At 39.5% G+C, this 19,599-nt stretch overlaps 2 protein-coding genes across 3 annotated transcripts; one reads left to right on the forward strand and one right to left on the reverse strand.

The window, feature by feature from the left end:
- Positions 1 to 494: 494 nt before the first annotated feature.
- LOC110056694 (mediator of RNA polymerase II transcription subunit 6-like) lies at positions 495 to 7,671 on the forward strand. 2 transcript variants are annotated; one of them, XM_020763209.2, is made up of 7 exons: positions 495 to 706; positions 1,887 to 1,978; positions 2,379 to 2,461; positions 3,403 to 3,442; positions 4,135 to 4,212; positions 4,577 to 4,714; positions 6,006 to 7,671. In XM_020763209.2, exons 1-7 carry the CDS (start codon positions 528 to 530, stop codon positions 6,233 to 6,235), a joined length of 840 nt encoding a protein of 279 aa, XP_020618868.2. In that variant the 5' UTR covers positions 495 to 527; the 3' UTR covers positions 6,236 to 7,671. The 2 variants fall into 2 exon arrangements, with proteins under 2 accessions (XP_020618868.2, XP_020618867.2); XM_020763208.2 differs by having other exon boundaries at positions 496 to 706; positions 4,577 to 4,729.
- On the reverse strand, positions 6,871 to 18,563 carry LOC110056693 (acetyl-coenzyme A synthetase 2-like, mitochondrial). The gene is made up of 14 exons (XM_089292646.1): positions 18,220 to 18,563; positions 16,289 to 16,385; positions 15,971 to 16,117; positions 15,038 to 15,090; positions 14,501 to 14,676; positions 14,242 to 14,394; positions 13,578 to 13,863; positions 12,667 to 12,759; positions 11,809 to 11,921; positions 10,742 to 10,868; positions 10,205 to 10,332; positions 9,563 to 9,626; positions 8,583 to 8,704; positions 6,871 to 8,020 (listed from the first exon to the last, which is right to left on the reverse strand). The coding sequence occupies exons 1-14, from the start codon at positions 18,506 to 18,508 to the stop codon at positions 7,838 to 7,840; spliced, it is 2,031 nt and encodes a 676-aa protein (XP_089148772.1). The 5' UTR covers positions 18,509 to 18,563; the 3' UTR covers positions 6,871 to 7,837.
- Positions 18,564 to 19,599: the final 1,036 nt, after the last annotated feature.

Genomic DNA, 19,599 nt, shown 5'->3' on the forward strand with positions numbered 1-19,599 from the left:
GCTAGGAAGCTACCTTGTCAAGTATTCATATACCTCAGCCTGCGCTTAAAGGCTAAAGGCTAACTACGCCCTGAGTTTGTTCAACAGTTTCGAGTTTTTAAAGTCAAGAGCAATCGTGAATGTCATTTTTTCGTCTTTTCTGGAATTGAATCATCCATTTGTTTCCAAATGTTCCTCCGAAACTTCGGAAAAATGAGAAAACGTCGCTATGCATAGGCTTCATATAGACTACGTCCAGCCACTGGGTGTTGACTGCACACTATGAAAGTATAATCAGTGGACCCGGGAATAGAGTGTTGCTGTTGAGCCCCTGCTCTAAAAAAAAATGGTCAATGCAATACGAAAACTGCAGACAAATGGTAAAATGCAGACTGCAGATTACAGACTTTAAGTGTGTGTCGTGTTATTTTGATTATCAGGTAGGCTCGATTACCAGCCACTGTTCGGGCGCGCCGAAGTCCTGTGAGTGACACTGGGTAAGATACGTACCCAAGCCCCTCTCGGCTGCATGCTCGAAGAATATCAAGATGGCGGCCGAGCCATCGGAAAATCAGTTAGGACTTTCGTGGCATGATAGCGCCTGGATTCCGATCCTTAATCCTGGAAATGTTTTGGAGTACTTTTCACAAAGAACTAATCCGTTTTATGATCGCACATGCAACAACGAAGTCGTCAAAATGCAGCGGCTTGACCCATCAACTTTACAGTAAGTTTTAAAAGGAGCATGGAAAGACGAAACCGAAGGCAAGATTTTCATGTGGCCCCAACTAATCATGAACACAATTTTCTGAGACTCGCTCTATTCGCGACTTCCTTCTGTGAGTGAACAGCAGGATGATGGAAATTGTAACATATTCTTGGTTTTCATGTGACGTAGTCATATTCCAAAATTAGAAATTATCCTTCCTTTTGAGGTTTTAGTTTCATCAGATAAAAGACCCTGTAGGAACGTGACGTTTGACAATGTTTTAGCTCGACAGAGTTCTTCTTTTTGTAACAGAGCACTCCAAGCTTTTGCGTTGCGTGACATGAAAATGGCGGCCAGAAAAGACTGTCGCGTAGGTCAAAAGACGAGTTATCGCTTTAGTTTTTGTTAAATAAACGGTGCTTGCACTAGAAGAAGCATTTATTTCAATGTGTCGGAGAACTAGAGTAAAAATTTTCGTTTCAATAGCAAAACTCAATGACGGATGTTTTTGTTATTTTACGGTCGCCATGTATGTGCCCCTCCGAAGGGCACAAACATGGCGTCTCCATACAAAGCTCTATAAATTTGGATGACACGCTTCTGCGAATAACGGGCGAATGAAAAACAGCAGAAACCTGATTCTTGGCGAGGTTGTTTATATAGCAATCATCTATCATATTCCAGATTCTTGAATTTATTTATTGAATGGTTACGATTTTTAGTTTTGATCACATGACTGGTGAAAACTGAGAATAGATTTTGCCAAGCCTAAAAGCGGAGCTCATGGGCTGCGATGTGTAAAGCTTGATTAAGCTAACGCAGGATAAGCGAGAATTTTATTTCTGTTTTGTAATTTTGAGGTGAGGATTCTGTTTCTATTGTTTGGCCTTCTGTTTTAAGTTAATAATTTCAAACTACACAAAACAAAAGCAGTGAAAAACATTTGTATACAAGAAAAATTTAAACTTTGCTTAACTCTTAATCCTGGGTTAGTGTTAACCGGTTTCCAAACAACCTAGCCCTGATTAGCCCTGTTTACAACGAGTTAACCTGGCATGAGCCCGTGATCCAATCAAAAAATCAGCACTTGGTCAGCGGTCAACTTAAAAATCATGTGACCTCTATGAGCTCTAAACTTGAGCTTGTGATACGGTCATGTGATACTGCTTAGGGGATACCTTGTTTTGATTTCTTCTAGGACTATGACAGGTATCGAGTATGAAGTTCTCCATGTTCAAGATCCAATCCTCTATGTCATCAGAAAGCAGCATAGAATTTCGCCAACGCAAGGTAGAGAAAAATAAATGTTTTGGGACTAACGGATGAGTATTGTGACAGTTTTGTGTTATTTTGTTTATTCTTATAACAAGTACTTTGCATGTAATATTAAAAATTCTAAACCTAGCACAGTACAGATTTAATTGATATTTGTATGGTTATGTATATACATACAGTAGAACCCTGTTAATCCGGTCACTAATGGGCCACAAAAATCTTGCTGTATTAACGGGGTGGCTGCATTAAAGGGGTTCTTTAGATAAGAAAATGACTAGCTTTTGTTTGGGCCAGAATGAAGTGGACGTAATAACGAGGTGACCATATTAATGGGGTGACCGTAAGGCGGGGTTCTACTGTATTGGTATCTTTGACTCTAATCTTCTATTTCCTTTAATTTAATGTCTGTGTGCAGTCACGCCACTTGCAGATTACTATATGTTGGCAGGAGTGGTATACCAAGCACCTGATCTTTGCTCTGTCATTAATTCAAGATTGGTTAGTAACTGAAGCCATGGCCTCCTGTGCAGACATCCTTATGGCTCGTCATGCAATCCTTCCATTACAGAGGAGGATTGCGTGACGAGCCCAAAGAGCATCTGCATAGGAGGCTATAATAGAGAAAACAGTTTTTATAATCAGTAATATTTGATCTTTGAAATGCAACTGAGGTAATTATTCCTGTTGTTAGGGTTCAGTTTTATACGGGGAGGCTCCATCCCAAGATCCAATCCCTGACTCTTTTGTATACCATTTTGACAGAAAAGGTAGCCCTTTCACATACCTTCTTAAGAACACTGCATCCCTTTTCTAAACCCTTTGAATGAAGTTTATGAACAAAATTACTTGAGGATATCAAGCATAACCACAAGAGATGTTAACCAAAGAAACAAGTATTTCATATTCAGGTCACGTTCAGGTTAGAATTTACTGACAGATTTCCCTGCCCTTTCATATACCTTGACTTTTGAAGTCACTACCCATTTGTATACCTAACACCTGAAAAAGTTACCCCTTCTGGGCGGGGCCTTCCCGGATAGCTAGGCCATTATAGGGAGTACCCCCCCCCCCCTGGGGTGTTCAGTCAATGCATTCATTTGCATGTTCTTGTTTCCCTATAGTTGTATGCTTCAATTTTCTATAAGCTAGTTCTGAGCTGATTTGCTTCCATTTTGTTATTTTAAAAGGAATAATATATAAAATGCTTAGGTTTTCTCACACTACTGAAGCTTTCTTGAAGTAATTTTTATTGGATCACAATATTATTTATGACTGTCATTGGCAGATGTGGACACTTTCCAGTTATAATTGGGTTATAAGTCAGTCATAAAAGATGTCTAATGTTAACACAACGCTGTTAAGGCATGAGTATATTAACAAAGTATACATTAGGTGACTTGGATGGTTCTAAATGTTTCTATTGTCAATTGTTTTGTTAGCATTCAGCCTTGCACCACATACAAGCTGCTTTTGATGAAGGTGTGTTAAATTTATCTCATTTGAAATATCACAGAGAGAGTCTCTTTCATGTGTTTAATTCTCTCCTTGGTCCTGGGAAATGTGAGATTGAATTTGAGAACAATACTATTATTAGTTCTGCCAAGATCTATGTATTGTATGGATCTGTCTTGATTAGTTGTGCACAAAATTTGCTGCTCGATAAAAACATAGTACTAACTATGGCAACAGCCGACCCAGTCAGAGACACTGCATGGATCTCTCTATGTGTAGTCACTTGTGTTGGAAATTGGAGCTACAAGACAGCTGGGTAAATCATTTAGGGCCTTAAGACAGACTTTGTATGTACCCTGCTCTTATTTACTTCCAGCTGCTTGTAGAATGTAAATCTTTCAAGTGAAGCTAAGAACAAATGTGAACTTTTAATAAAGTTACTTCAAAATTTATCGTAAATTCTGAAGTAAAAAAGTCTTCTTTGGTTTTATTAATATAATGCTTTATGATGTTTATCAATAGCTGTTACTACAGCTGAGTCTGCAGTCAAATATTCTGTAGTTTAAAGAGGCATACAAATGAGGCGAATGAGTCATTACAAAGCAGAATTGACCCCTCATTGCCTCATTTATATGTCAAACCGCTGATAACTGTAATAACTGCTACTCATTTTATTGAAGTTTGGCTTTGAAAAATAATCACTGTGTTGTTCTAAACAGCTTCATCATACTCAAGATACCATCCATCAAAAGGTTATTGGTGGGAGTTCAAAGACAAAAAACAGAAACTTTTGAACAGTGAGTAGCATATTCAGTAATAGAATAAGGCCTGCAGTTGTTTGAGGTGTCAGAAACCAGATACTGGTTATGTCATTTGTGCATGCACCTTGTGATTTGTTCATATCTTCTTCATTATGGGTTTATGAGCTGAGTAATACACTGTGCTTCTCTCCACCCATGTTTATAAATGAGTACCAGTGAATTGTCAAGGCAAATATGATACAATCTTGTGAGGAAAGCGGGGAAGGGGGGAGGGGGGACCTGTCATGGATTAGTACCCCATCTAGGGGGAGTAGCAAAGTACATTCAATTGCTTCATACTACCAAACCTAAGATAAGCAAGCTCCTCCCTTTGGTTATTATTTTTCACTTCTTTCTTTAGCTGCCAAAAGCAGTAACAATGAAAAAACCAAGTCATCGAAGGATCCTAATAAAGAGCCGAGCTCACTGTTTCAGAGAGAGGGTGTTCACATGCTTCTTGGTGAGCTGTCCAGGAAGTTTCCACCTCAGTTTCTTCAAGGTCAGACAACCACAGGTAAACTTGTTGATAACAGTCTTGTTTGCTTACTGATTACAGTGGAACCCCGCCTTACAACCATCCCGTCACCTGTACAGTTATCATCCCCGTTGATAACCTGCGCAGCAAGTGTTCCTGAATGAGTGGAATGAAACCCACACTGCTCTCCCCCACTTTTTGCGTTACCCGATTTTGGAAAAGCTCTTTCATGGGGCCCTGTTTCGTTCGGCTTGTATGGGTGGGAACACTTGCTACCCCCTTGAGGGAGCCCGACAACTCCAAAACATAGCTGCAAAATACCAGAGAATTCAGTAAGCTTAGGTTATTAATGGCAGTCTTTTCAAGACAATGCTGAAGTCTACAAATTTTGGTGGAAACAGTGACTGTTTCCACCAAAATTTGAATGAATTATTCATTTAGAATTTGATGAATTATTCATCCCGAAATTCACTGATGCCCCATCTTATTTGTTTGTTACGAATTCTTGAACACTTTAAAATTTCCAAGTTTCAGTTCAACAACTATTTTTACGACCCTTTGATATACTTAAAATCGCTACTCTTTCACACATTATATGGCTTGTCTTTACAAGTTTCCCTTGTTGGGAGAAGCCTTCCTATACAGCCCACTGTATTCAGTAACCTCTGGCACAGACCACGCAGTGCGCATAAGACTGGTTCACTCTAGCAATGGAGTCTGAGTCGGAGGCGTAATTAGATGGAAGTCGTGAAAATAAAACGATGGAGTCAGAAGCAGAACACCGATTCTGCTTATGACTCCGTCGCTTATGATCCAGTAACAACTAAATTATCGGAGTCGCAAACAGAAGTCAAAGAATAAACCAATCAGAATGCTCGATTCCAGGCATCGTAATTGGCAGGTTCTTCCGCTTCTGCTTCCGACTCGAATTTAGCTTTTACGGGATCAGAAGCGACGAAGTCGTAAGCGGAATGGAAAGGAGATGGAAACGTTCCGATTCTTCTGACACCGATTCCGTTGAACAGGACTCCGATATTCGATTTTCACCATAAGCGTACATAAGCGTACCCAGCGAGACAGGTATCATAAGCATTGTTACCACTCCGAACGCGACTCTGTCTCCGAATCCGTCGCTAGTAGTTGAGGCTTAATTTTATTAATAGAACATGAGACAAAATGTGAGCAGTTTTACACTTTTCAATCTGATATGAAACTGAAATTAGTAACTCTGATTCTGATTGGGTCATTGTGCAGTTTGTTTGCGATTGTTTATTTTAGTTCTGGCTCCAAGTTCTGTGTCTTTGTCAACTTTTAGGCCAAGTCAAGAAGAATGGAGACAAAACTGGTGAAGAGACCGAGTCGAAGGAAGAACTTTCAGCAGACCCCTTAGCTGCTGCGGAGCCAGTCCCTAACGGTGCCAGTGTGGCCGGGAGCTTGGGCACTAATGTAGCACGTGGACCTCTTAACTCGCACCAGGCGACGAAAAGAACAGCGAGTGGGGACTCGGTGACTAAACCACCCTCAGGCAAAAAGAAGAAAGTCTGACTGCAGTCGTCGGGGAAACGTGCTGTTTGTGACAAATATTCCTTGAAGAGCTTGAGCAATTCCCAGTTCTTATTGGCCAATCGAAAACTAGCGCGAGTACTCACGATTTGTTTGAAAAACAATCATGTGCTAATATGATGTATTGAGCATAGGTTATGTTGCTTAGGAACTTTGGCGACGAAAACCGTGACTCATTAAATTATCGGAGATGGTTTTTCTTTTGTCACAGCTACTTGGTTCTCGTCAAGTGAAGGAGTGATGTCTTTCGAAATGCAAGGAAGTTAGGACGTCATTTCGTTCAGAGTTTCCTTATACTTATGTTTTTAGTTGAGCGATCGTTTCCGAACAGTCCCAGTGCATCGAGTATGGGTGCGTCCTTACTTTAAAACAAGAGTGAAAGACAGTGAGAACTTTTCTTCAACAAACAAGCTGGACTTTTGTACGTATTTTAGTGCCACCCTTTACTTTATGTCACTCCTAAGAGGAGCACACTTGCGAGGAGAGCTCAGAGAAGGACTTTGAGAAATTCTTTCCAGTGGCGCTAACTTCGACTAAAAGTCCCAGCAAACTGCGCTTGTTCGGCTCAGGAAATGTGTGCAGCATGGCCTGGTCATTCAAGCGAACAGAGAACCATATGGATAAATAGTTGTTTATTGCATTTATTCTTTCAATGTTCTAGACAAACAAATATATAGATGTTAGTTTTCTAATCTCCCTAACTAAAGAAATACTGTGAAAACGACTAAGCTTTCCACAGCAGCTCATACCGTCGGACCCTCACTGGTAAAAATTTAATTTTCCCGAAAATGTAATCGCACAGTTTAAGTTTATACCAGGTAAGAAATCAACACAAGGCTGTTGACAAATAGCGTAGATCTGTGATTGGACGTGACCTCCTGTTCTACATATACTGCTTAAGGCTAAAAATTTGGGCTCGAGTCAAGGCTCGATTACCAGCCGCTGTTCGGGAAGGACGAAGACCAGACTTGAGAGAGCGGCCGAAATCGAGCCTACTAAAAATCTTGCTTGCTTCACTCGCGCGGCCTCCGTATAAACTTGAAGAAGTCGCTTAATGGACAGAAATCTAATGTTCGTTATGCGGGTAAATTCATCGATCATGTTTGTTAGATAAGTCGTGTTATTTACTAGTGAACTGTCCCTGGAAATGGCCGGTTTCGTTATTTTGGGAAAAAAACTCTAGACGTAAAATTTATTTACACTATTACCTATAATTTTTAATCGGAAATAATTCAATGTTATGTTATAGCAGAAAATTCTCATGATACTTATTTTACATAGAACACAGGCAAGTGTGACAGAAAGAGGACGCTATACATAATACATTAGAAATCTCTAGACGTTTCGTCTCAGAACGTTTCAAAACTCTTTGAAATGTCTCGTTCGATATTAAACTCATATTTTTAACCTTGCAAGAATCATTTAGCGTCATTAACTCTAGTGTAGTTTGTTCTTCAGTGTAAATGTAATTTACGCTAAAAAGTACACAGACTGAAGTGTCAGTTTTCCCAGGTCTGTCCACCAGTCCCCCTTTCCGCCAGTATTCTCAACGGTTCCTTGGAAAAGGAAGGACTGGATTCCAGCCTACTCGTGTTTCGATCTAACTTTCTGCATAAGCTCAAGGTGTTGTCGTACAATCTCTTCCACGACTGAGGGATCCGCTAGCGTGGAAACGTCACCTAACTCGTCTGGCTTGTCTTGGGCAACCTTCCTTAAAATGCGTCGCATTATCTTTCCTGACCGGGTTTTAGGAAGACCGGACACGACCTAAGGAAAAAAAAAAGAAAATGAAACACATTTAGAAAGGTTGGTATACTGAAACAAACGCAAATCTTTGATATACCAGGAGAATCAAATGAGCAGTCCTCAGAAGTCTTGTGTGGTTAATGAGTCTCTGCACGATAACTGTTGTAACCTCAGAACGAGAAGGAAACATCTCTTGCCTTGGTTTATTCAAACACACTTGGCCAATCAGAATCCGGGACAAAAAAGCGCGGGAAAACACGCGTTAACGACGCGTTAACAAAGACACGACTGGCTTTGGTTTTTAACATGATTGGTTGGAGAAAAAGCCAGTGCTCACGTTTGCTAAGATCGCCAACAGTGCCTTCCACTAATTCAACCAGAAGAAACACGTATTAACACGCATTTCAAACGTTTCCGAGAGCACGAAAACTGCAAAAAGGAATTTCGTCGTCATCCAACGCGAAAATGGAAATTGCTTGACGCAAATCTGCTCTCTGTGTTCCAAATGTTCGTGTCAGTTTACGGAAATAATCAAATACCTCCTATACATAACCGTCAGATTTTAATTTCCAAAGAGAATCACCTGAATGACTTCTGGAACAGCAAAGGAGCCTATCTTCTGACGAACAATGTCCTTAAGATCCTTTCTTAAGTCCTCTGCAGATATTGTTGCGTCATCTTTCAAAGTTGCATAGGCATAAATACCTAAGAAATCATGAAAACATACAGGCTCGTTCAATAAAGAACTAAACTCTTCTAAAAGAATCCGGCGAAATCCGGGAGATTGCAGATTTTGCCTCTTCCCAACCCCCCATCCCCCCCCCGTCCCCCGTCCCCCCTCCCCCCTCAAAAAAACGCAGCACACAGTTGTGTTCCGTCGATTCGGGACGACCGCCCCAGATAACCTGGGAGATCTGACATAGATGCCAGCCCTTCGAGCGTTATGTTGTTGGTTATTTACCATTGATACGAAAACGGTTCGTCAACGGGTTGTGCAAATTGTGAACAAAAATGCCCGATGGTAAGTTCTGTTCGGACTGTCCATTTACCATATACCTAAAAAACCCCAATTTACTGAGAGAGCCTTGGAGGTATTCTACCCGATCATAATTCCAAGCTGGCGATGAAGAATTGCAAATGGTAAGCACATTTTCCCTTCCGATATTCCGGTTGGAAATTTTGGACTTCCTTTCAAGACGTTCCGTTTATTTCGGAAATTTTCCGGTCGGTCGGGCCAAAATTGTCCTACCATTTAAATTCTGACCAAAATTTCCGGAATGTTGGGGTAAATGGTAAACAACCCGGATAATGCGGGAGAGCTGGCACAGATACCAACCATTAGAGCGTTATGTTGTCTCTTAACACTACTTCGCTCAGCAACCAAACTCCCAAACACGTGCAGTTACGTCCTTTCATATAAGTTCTCGTAATTTCCCTCTCACCGCTGACGTGGAGCTCTTGAGCTAGAATCCCATAGAAACCTCAGACATTTTCGTTTCAGGTCTTCTGTGCAATTGCCTAAGTCACTATTAAAACAAACTGAAAAAAGTCTTATAAACTGACCTTCTCCTTTTACTGGATGCGGGAACCCAACGACAGCTGTTTCTGCCACTGATTGGTGGTTGTCCTGGGCCGGTGGAAAAATAAACAAAATAAATGCAAAACACTTTTAAAATGATTTAAAATCGAGTGCAAAAATCTCAGGGCTGTGATTCTCAATGGATTCATTTCCCCAATTTTGATGAACGTTGCGGTTTTAATTTTGCTGGAATACTACATTGAACGGTTGAGCCTATACGTTATAATCATGATGTATATTTATGTTGACTAACTTATTAGTTGACGAGTCAAGCTCCGAAGGGTTTGTGATGTTTTTTTTGAATGGATAAATAGCCTCAGAAACGTTTAGCTGTAAAGAGGAACCAATAATTGCTTTTGTTTCCGAAAACTGTTCGGGGAGGGAAAAATGGAGGAAAGAGAAGGCAAAGTAGACCAGGAAAGTAAAGGAAAGAGGGATGAAGTGGACTAAATTTATGATTCAGTTTATACAACCTCATAAAATAAAACGGCTGTCAATTCCTTAGTGGGTCTAGCCAGTCAAGAAAACAATGGCATTTGGTTCTTTGCGGTATTATCTTTGAATCTAATCAAAACCTGACAACTTTGAATTATCTGGTCGAGTTAAAAGAACCCTTGACTCGTTACCATGGCATCCTCGATTTCTGCCGTTCCCAACCGTTTGCCGCTAACATTGATGACGTCATCCATCCTTCCCGTGATTCTATAGTCTCCGTCCTTGTCGCGCAAGGCTCCGTCGCCAGTAAAATAAAAACCTACAGACAGAGAGAAAACCAAGGAGCCAGTTAGAAGCCGAGAAGAAACACGCAACGTTTGTCAAGCACGGGAAAACATTCAACCCGCAAAACAATCTGTACAACGCGCGCGGAAAAAAATTCACACAGTGTTCCCCACCCCCCTTCCCCGCAGAGGCTCAAAGGGTTTTTCCGGGTAGGGATTGTCCGCTGAACGATATGAGTTAAAATTTGCGCCTGCACTCACCTCGCACAGCGGCTTTCCATAATAATAATAATTTAACAATTTATTAATTTATATTGCGCTTTTTAACATATAATGATCAAAAGCGCATAATATAACGAACGTTTTGAGCCTCTGCGGAGGAGAGAGGCCAAGTGCAAAAAGGAACCAAGGTTGAGCAAGGTCACGAAAAAAGAGGAACCACACCTTTGAAAGGATTGTAGTAGGTATCTAAAAAGCGTTGATGATGTCCATATATAGTGCGGGACATGCTGGGAATGGATGTACGGATACATAAGGCTCCTTTCACGTCGTTTCCAATCTGCTCTCGACCCTGAAACAGTTCATAAGCGAGTATGAGCTTCTCTATGGGTAGCCTGCGTAGCTCACTTTCAATCTATTTTAGGTTTGACGTTTGTTTGACTCATGATCATTTAAGTCCGATCAATACATTTATCGGCTGAAAATTAAGGAAAACGCAACTAAAACGCTACAATTCTTTTTCAATTTTCTTCTGGGGAGGGGGGGGGGGGACATGCCACCAGACCCCCTAACGGGATGGGGTCTCCGGCCCCATATTTATTAGTGGATGGCTACTCACGGAATCCTGGTTAAAATCCTGCCTGGCGGGGACTTCCATATAAAAAGGACAGGGGTGCTCGTCAGAAATTTTGAAAAAAAAAACACCCTATGAGGTGCCGAGATCCTGTTTTGTGAGCGTGGCTGGAAATTTTTTTCACCCCTAAGAGGTACCAATTCTAAAACAAAACACTGGGTGCTTACCATTTACAAAAACCATCCAGTTGGAAATTTCAGGCATAAACATTAAACAAGTGAATGCCACGTTGCGGGAGAAGGAATCGCTATAAAGTATATCCACATCAGCTAGAGAGACTTAAAAGAGCAGAAAAATAGCATCACCTCAAATCACAGCCCATATTTTCTGAAGCTTCCCAAACGGAATGGCCCAAACCATTTGATTTTCTAACTGGAATTTCCGGTTTTCCCATGTAAATGGTAAGTACCCATTATCTCCTGTCAATTTTTTTGGCTCAATACCCGAAAGGGTACCCCAAAAGCTCCTGCTGTGGACCTTTTCAGGCTGAACACCCTAAGAGGTACCAAGCTGCATTTTTAACCCCTAGAGGGTATGGCTAGCACCCCTGTCCTTTTTATGTGGGAGTTCTTGTACCCAGGGCCCATAGAGGCGCTCAACTATAAAATGTAAGCAACAAACACGTGCACAAAAGCAAAAACAGGCTATCTGCAGTAACCTTATCATCCAAAATAACTGGTTCTACTCCAAAGAAGGGCCTCGCAGGAAACTCAGGCTTGAGGGCGGAATCATCTGGTGCAGGTCTTGGAGACAGCAGGATCCCACCGGTCTCTGCTCACAACAAGGGAAAGACATGTTGAAGTACATGAAAATTCTGTGCAAAGAAACAATTTCCCATGGTAGGTGTTTATATAAAGGAGTGAGGTACCAAAAAAACACATGCATGAGAAAACCAAGGCACTTGCCTCAGTCATTTATTTCGTTTCTGTTATTTCTTTTTTGAAGAAGGAAAGTAAAACACTGCTAAATACCTAGATAGAGAATTAAACCATGGACATTGCCTCAGCCATAATTTTTTTCTGGTTATGGCCCTGCATGGTTGTATAAAAGCAGATTGACCCAATGTTTTTAAACAATGGGTTTTTTTTGTTTCTTAAGAAATTGTTTTAAACAATTGTTTTTCTTTTTTTAAAGAAAACAAAAACAATGCTAAATAATTCAGTTTTTACAATTTACTTTCAATTGGTGATCATGGTATTTTTACTTGCTGTACCCAAATTCACAATAATATCAGCAAATCAGAAGGCCGGCCTAGTGCTAGCGCCCTGATACTGGGATAACAAGTCACTGACCTGATATGGCTACGATATCTTGGTCACTTGGTGGAATTTGGGTATGGTACCCAATTGTACCAACATATCTGGCTCATTTGGTCTCTTCATGGGTATTTGGCTCAACTACATGCCTCCAAAGTGTACCAAAAAGGTAGGATTGGGTATATTTTATAATCACAATTTACTCTGATAATTAGCCTCATAAATATAATCATTACTGCAAGAAAAGTACTTAGCTTCACCTGTCTGCCACCATGTGTCCACTATAGGACATCGCTTCTCCCCAACGACCTCATGGTACCAGTGCCATGCCTCAGCGTTAATTGGTTCACCAACTGCACATCAGAATAAAGTAAACACAACACTTTGTGTCTGAACATACATTATTTGAACATACAAAGATATAGAAGCAACCTAAGCTACTTTAACAGTTGCTTTTCTCAACACTACAAATATTTCAGTCAGAACACAGTCACTCAGTTCCTTAACTATTACATTACAAAAACTTGTTTTTTCTATGAGGCAAAGGAAGTATATAGTGATTACTTTGATACAGTGACTCGAACCTTTTCATCATAGCCACCTTGGGGACAGAGGAAAGTGGCTGTTATGGGGAGTAATATGACACCTGTTTTTGAGGGGGTGCAGCTTTCTTTTTAAAAAAAAAAAAAATCCTAAGCTTATTTTAGCATGTAAATACAGTATGCCATCAAAATGTATCAGTAAAACAGAAACAGAGACTAATGATGCATGGTACGCATCAAGTTTGGTCAGATTTTAACAATAACATGGGGTTTTGTATACACCGTTTGTCAGTTGTTGATTAACTGGCCATTGCCAAGAGGTTATTTTGGCAGTTGGAGTTTGTTACAATGGCTGTTGCTGTTGTGGATAGGTGGCTGTTGTTAACAGGTTAAAATAAGAGCACCACGCCAAATGATTGTAGACTATCCACAGGGACCAAAAAAAAATGGCCATAGAAAGGTGACCCTTTAGTGCACATTTGACTTTACATATACAATGTACCAACTCCAAAGAGTGTATTTGGTTAAGTGTTTCAGCTTAATAATATTTGTTCTGGCTTTATTTCACACAAAGATACAAATATGAATTTTAATTATTTCATTTGTAAACTGAGTATTGGTCAACCAACCTGTCCCTAAGAGTTTTAAAGATGATCTGTCGTACTTTGTGACATACGAGTTGCTTGATTTGAGCAACAATCTTATCGCAGTTGGCGCTCCATAGAACTGATTTATCCTGAGTCTTTCCACCATTTCCCAGTAGCGGCCTGGATCAGGGTAAGTCGGGGTGCTCTCAAACAGAACTGTGGTAGCCCCATTAGATAGTGGCCCATATACCACATATGTGTGCCCTGTAATCCAACCAATGTCGGCCACACAACCAAATATATCACCTGGATGATAGTCAAACACGTACTGAAAAGACATTTTAAAATAGCTTCAGTTGGTTATAAACAAATCACACAAACATTGCATTAACAAAACAGTAGCAAAAACCTCCATAGGCTGCTCAGATCCTATAATACTTTTTCCTATAGCACTTTTTCCAAGATGTCACCACATATGCTCCTCTCTCCCATTTGATCTGACGAACATTACCAGCTTAGTTTCTATGTAAGTGTTACATCAGAACTTGCACATCACATCAGCAGTATTACATTTAGCTGTTGCGGCAGAGCTGTATTCACTATTGTTTGCAAAGTTGCATGCCCCATGCATGTGCACAAGGCTTTAAAATAGTCAGATCATAAGTAACAAAGTATCACAATCAAGAACTGTCCATTGTAAACATACCTTGTGTGTAAGCTTAGCATAAAGTAGATACCCTGCCTGTGTATGGACCACACCCTTTGGTTGTCCTGTACTGCCAGACGTGTACAACAAGAACAAAATATCTTCACTGTCCATTTGCTCGGGTTCACATTCTGTTGACTGCTTGCTCATTTCCTTGGGACAAATTATAAACAAACACCAACTTAAAATAAACAAACTAAAACTTATAACCTAAGAGCTATTTTCTGCACATAACTGACTTTAAAAGATGGAAGGCTACCTTTTCAAGAGGAATGTCAAGTTTTCCCATTGGAACATCAGCGCCTGTGCGGCTGACCACAAAAACTCTCTTCACACAAGGACTGGCAGCCACAGCCTTGTCAACCATCTGTTTTAACTCTCCAACTCTGCCACCACGTACCACTTGGTCTGCTGTAATGACTGTTTCAGCATTTGCTACAAAACGAGACACAATGAGCACCACACCGATACATTAATAACTTATATTTATTCATTATCTTATTAATATTCATTCAATTATTTGCAAGAGTAAGGGGTGAAGTAAATTATTCCATGCAGATAATTCACAGAGTCAAAATTGTACCCATGAAAGAGGAAATAAATTATTGTTACGCATGATATTTTTTCATGTGTAACATGCTTTTTTTAACTCACTGAATGTGCATGAAATTTTTATCACAAGTGGCCATTTGCACAAATTATTTTTTTGGTACAAGTATGCTTGCAGGATATGTATAATTATATATTTTTAAATCACCCACCCTCTGCCTCAACAGTCAAATGGTCCATGCCTTACCATCATTAATTCTACTAGCAAGCGCTTCTGAACTAAATCCAGCAAACACAACACTGTAATGGAAAAATAAACTATTAATTTTATTGAAGGTCTTAGCCAGAGGTAATCATATAAAATTTCTACAGGTTTGTAACCACAACTCAAGGTGATGTTCAGCATGCAAAGAAAGTTGTGTTTGATAGCCTGAGGCTACGAGATTTTGCAGCCAGGCTACTGGATTTTATTACCTTTCAGAGGAAAAGCTGAGAAATTTTAAATTAAGGAATTACTTTCAAATTATTGTTTAAATTTTAGCTTTCAACTGATTAATCATGTTAGTGGGATTTGCTTTTTTCTTGGGGGGGGGGGGGGGGGGAGGGAAGAGGGAGAGAAAGGGCTGGTAAAAATGACTGTCCGGCTAGTATATCCTAACTACAGTTTGACCAAAGGGCAAGTTGGAAAATGATTTTTTGTACCCTTTATGCTATTTTAACTATAATAATAATAATATTAATAATGATAAAGATAATGATAATGATAGTGATAGTGACAGTGACAATGATAGAGATAGTGATAGTGATAGTGATAGTGATAGTGATAGTGATAATGATAATAATAATAATGATAATAAACTTTATTTAGAGAGGGTGACACATGATAGTGTGAACTGATAAACTAGTGGTCCTCTGTGCTAAACATCTATGAGTAATTATAAAATAACTAAGAATACATAGCACAAAGTATGAATACTAATTGCAAAACATCTATACATCTACGATTAAAATACGTATAAAAATTAACTATTAAAAATCAAAAATTAATTCAAAGCACATGAATATCTTTATTCACAACACTACGTTTAGAAATTGTTTTTTCATGGCCAAACTAAAGGAAAAGATGATGTCCTTTTTACATATTTCTATTAAGAAAATAGTAATGATAATTGCAACTGACCTGTGAGGGGAACCAATCCGTGCACAAGCCAGCATAGCGGCAACAGCTAGTGGACTTACGGGCATGTAGATACACACTACATCTCCCTTCTTGACTCCGTGGCTCTTTAAGACATTGGCCATCCTGTTCACCATTTCATACAACTCTCTGTCAGACATATTAGAAAAACAGTAAGTAGCTAAATTAGCAAGTAGCTCATAAGAGCTTAAAAAAATGTTTATATGAATTTAGTATAAACCTAGTGTCTGACAACTAGCAAACTTGCAGTCTTGTCAATAAAAGGCCCTTGAAGTTTGGGTGCATAAGGCAAGTAATTACCTGTAGCTGACTCTCTGGACATCTCCTGGCTCGTCTTTCTCCCATATAATGGCACAACGATCAGGATCAACCTGCATGTGTCTATCAACACAGTTTACTACAAAATGAGATATCAGGAAGTTAGAACTAGATTGGCATTTAATTTGGTTCATTGTAAGGGCATGGAAAACAAGATTTTTGTTTAATTTTTAAATTTCATTACTTCATCGTCGTCATTGTTATTGTCACTGTCATCATCATGATCATCGTTGTCATCAGTATTTTATTTTGTCTGTCTAGTGATGAGAGTAGAGAACCATTTTTTTTTCATCAACGCCTATCATTCTGAAGGTACAATCACCAGTTTACCTAGCAACTGACAGGGAGCAAGATTTCTTTTTTCTGTTAACAAAGCAAATCAACCAAGCATTTACACTAAATTTTTTTTGTTGCATGATTATTTTTGCTCACTGTAGAAAAATTCTAGTAATTTAAAGGTCACCAGGATTAAGAAAGACTTGTGGGAGACCATTTCCTTCAGAATTAATTACAGTTTCTTAGGTACTGTAATAAGAATAAGCAAACAAAAGACTCCCTTAATGTGAATTTCCAGGAAGTATCCACAATCTTGGAAATTCAAAGGGAGAGAGGGTTCCCAAAAGCCAATTTTTTTTAAAGGAAAGCATGAACCAAAGTTGTAATTTCTAGAGAGATCAGGGGGGGGGGGGGGAGGGTGTTCAAATCAGAAAACCTGCCAGTGAACATGTCTGTATATGTTGCAGTTAAAAATGTTCAGTAGGTAATTTTTTTTTAACTAGGTAAATTTATTATTTAACTAGGTATTTTTTTTTAACCAGGTAAAAAGGAGGAGAAAAATCTCATTTCCTACTCTTCTCTTCATCTCTCCCTGCTCCCACCTACTTCTTCTTCTCTTTCACTATCTCCCTATTCTACGCCTACCTCTTCTTATTTTCCTATCTAATTATTAATTTCAAAGGAAGAAGGAAATTACAAGTACCTACCGTGTGTTGAACCCAAGACCTTCAGATTACATGTCCATCTCGATCTCCACTAGACTACACAGCTCAAGTTGAAAAAATTTCTTTTTTTTCTCCTAATTATTGCTTTTTTGGGTCCCAGACTCACCTCGGTCCAAACTTAATTTATGCAAAACGTGACCCCATTCAAGGTGGAATGACGGAACAACAATAATATTAAATATTGCCTAAACTACCTAAAAAAAGCTAACCACAAGCAAACTGAAGTGAAAGCAAACCGCAAGCAAACTAGTGATATTCTGTCTTTGCGCCAAATAGTGTCACCCCTAACCGACACGGGCTAACGGGTAAAATCTGGCTAACCGGCACTCCAGCTTTGTCAATATCCGTTGATCTTCTATGTGAAAATGAACAACATCATAACAGATTAAAAATATCCCGGTAAAAAAATTCGTTTTAAAATTACCTAGTTAAAAAAATATTACCTAGGTAAAAATCAAATTTACCTGAAGAAAAAAATTACCTACAACATATACGACCCAAGTGGCCCATCAAACTGGTACTTATCTCTGGTTTCTGTGGCAAGAAGTGACTAGTCAAAAATGCTGGGCTACCCCCAGAATTTTATTTGCCGGTACACATTTATATAAGTGAGACCAGAATCCTTGATTTATACCCCTATGCAAGACAACAAGCATCCCCAAACTTTTCATATGGGAGTCCTGCCGGGAAAATACCATCCCAGGGATTATATGAAGAAGTTGACAATATAGCAGTATTAAAGTGCATCTCTGTCGATGATAAAAAAAAAAAGAACAGAAAAAAAACAAAAAAACATGTGAACACCCTCCCCACCCTAGCTTCAATTCTAAATAATTCTCTAAATAATTCTCAAAGCTAAATATAACCTGGTCCCCCTGGCAAACAACAACACGATATCAACTAAATACCTACCAGAAACATTGAGTTTGCCTCCTAAAAACCATTTGTGTTGTCCTTTATCCAAATCCACGTCCATGACTGAATCAAACGGCTTCATCCAAGCCAAACGCGTCGCCCCAAGTTGCCCCCAAAACGTCTCAGGATCGCGGATACTTTGTTGATATAGCTTCTCCCAGTCGCGAGTAACATGATCAAGCTGAGGTGGAGTGTATTCATCTGTAAAGAAAGACGACACTCGACGGCACAATACAGGACAAATCCGAGGACGAAACAATCTTCGGGCAACGAAAATACCCGCCATGTTTGGCACTTCTCAGCGCGCAATTTCGTGCTAGACCCGTGACCTCCCCCGACAAGGATACTTGGCACGTGACTCTCTTTTTTTCTTTTTACTTTTCTTTCATCGACGATCGTCCCGAAAATTGAAACCTCCATTATTTTCGTAATTAAATTCAGTTTATTTTACATGACTCCACAAGCTGATAATTTTAATATCATAGTGTTCATTTATTTATTTAACTTTTTTGACTCTGTAGTCCCGGAAACTTTTCAGGCCTACAAAGCCATTTTCAATTAATCTGTATCTAAAAACAGAGAGCTGCATACGCCTGAAACTTCTTGTATGAAGAGAACCTCTGTTTATATTAAGATATGTCAATTAAACAGGTGTAATCATAAGGTTTGAGTTTTTGCAACGGCATTTGGGTTGCGAAAACTTTTCGGAACCTTCAGCCTTTTAAGGCTGTTCCCTATGAAGGTTCCATACCGGAAGATATAGAAATCTTGTCTTCCGGTACGGTGCAGGAGTCGAGCGGTGGAGGATGAGGAACCATTCGGCCGAGCTTATTTTTAGAAACTTTTCCACGTAGACTGGCCATGGAGGATGGAGAACCATTTCCGGATCAAGCAAGACACGGGTATAAAAATTATTTACTGGAAACTCCTTTGAACATTTGCCATAGTTTCTTCCATTTCTTGCCAAAATGGTTACGTGATCAGGACACGCTCTTGATATAATAATATATTGAACATAAGTCATACGTGGAAGTTGATAAAGGGAAAAATTTTAACACTCCGGAAACTAACAACTTCCGTCTTTATTTTCTCTCAAAATGGAAGTAAAGCGCTTTACGTTATCGCCAACAATATTATTTAAATGCTACAGGCATTTCTACCGTTTCTTTGGCTTTTCACTTGTTTGAATGGACTTTTGTCCACGGAGAATCTGGCTTTTCGGCAAATAATCGATAAAAGAATACCGTATATTCTTAGGTAGAATACTGTATATTCTTGGAAGGTGAAAATGACCGGAAGTAATAGTGAAACAGAGGAAAGGGGGGAAATTATTTTGTCACGTGAGACAAATATATTACTGGCTGTAAACCAATCAGA

The sequence above is a fragment of the Orbicella faveolata genome, unplaced genomic scaffold, assembly GCF_042242905.1.
Source record: "Orbicella faveolata isolate gen_17 unplaced genomic scaffold, um_ofav_v1 contig_24, whole genome shotgun sequence".
NCBI classification, from domain to species: Eukaryota; Metazoa; Cnidaria; class Anthozoa; order Scleractinia; family Merulinidae; genus Orbicella; species Orbicella faveolata.

Bases quoted from the DNA above. Each gene is read 5' to 3' on its own strand.
- LOC110056694 (XM_020763208.2), top strand. From the start codon at position 528: ATGGCGGCCGAGCCATCGGAAAATCAGTTAGGACTTTCGTGGCATGAT. The intron at 707-1,886 runs GTAAGTTTTAAA...GATTTCTTCTAG, and splicing joins CTTGACCCATCAACTTTACA to GACTATGACAGGTATCGAGT. The intron at 4,730-6,005 runs GTAAACTTGTTG...GTCAACTTTTAG, and splicing joins TCAAGGTCAGACAACCACAG to GCCAAGTCAAGAAGAATGGA.
- LOC110056693 (XM_089292646.1), bottom strand. From the start codon at position 18,508: ATGGCGGGTATTTTCGTTGCCCGAAGATTGTTTCGTCCTCGGATTTGT. The intron at 14,677-15,037 runs GTAAGGCATGGA...CTCGTTTTGTAG, and splicing joins TGCTAGTAGAATTAATGATG to CAAATGCTGAAACAGTCATT. The intron at 8,705-9,562 runs GTCAGTTTATAA...ATGATTTCTTAG, and splicing joins GCATCCAGTAAAAGGAGAAG to GTATTTATGCCTATGCAACT.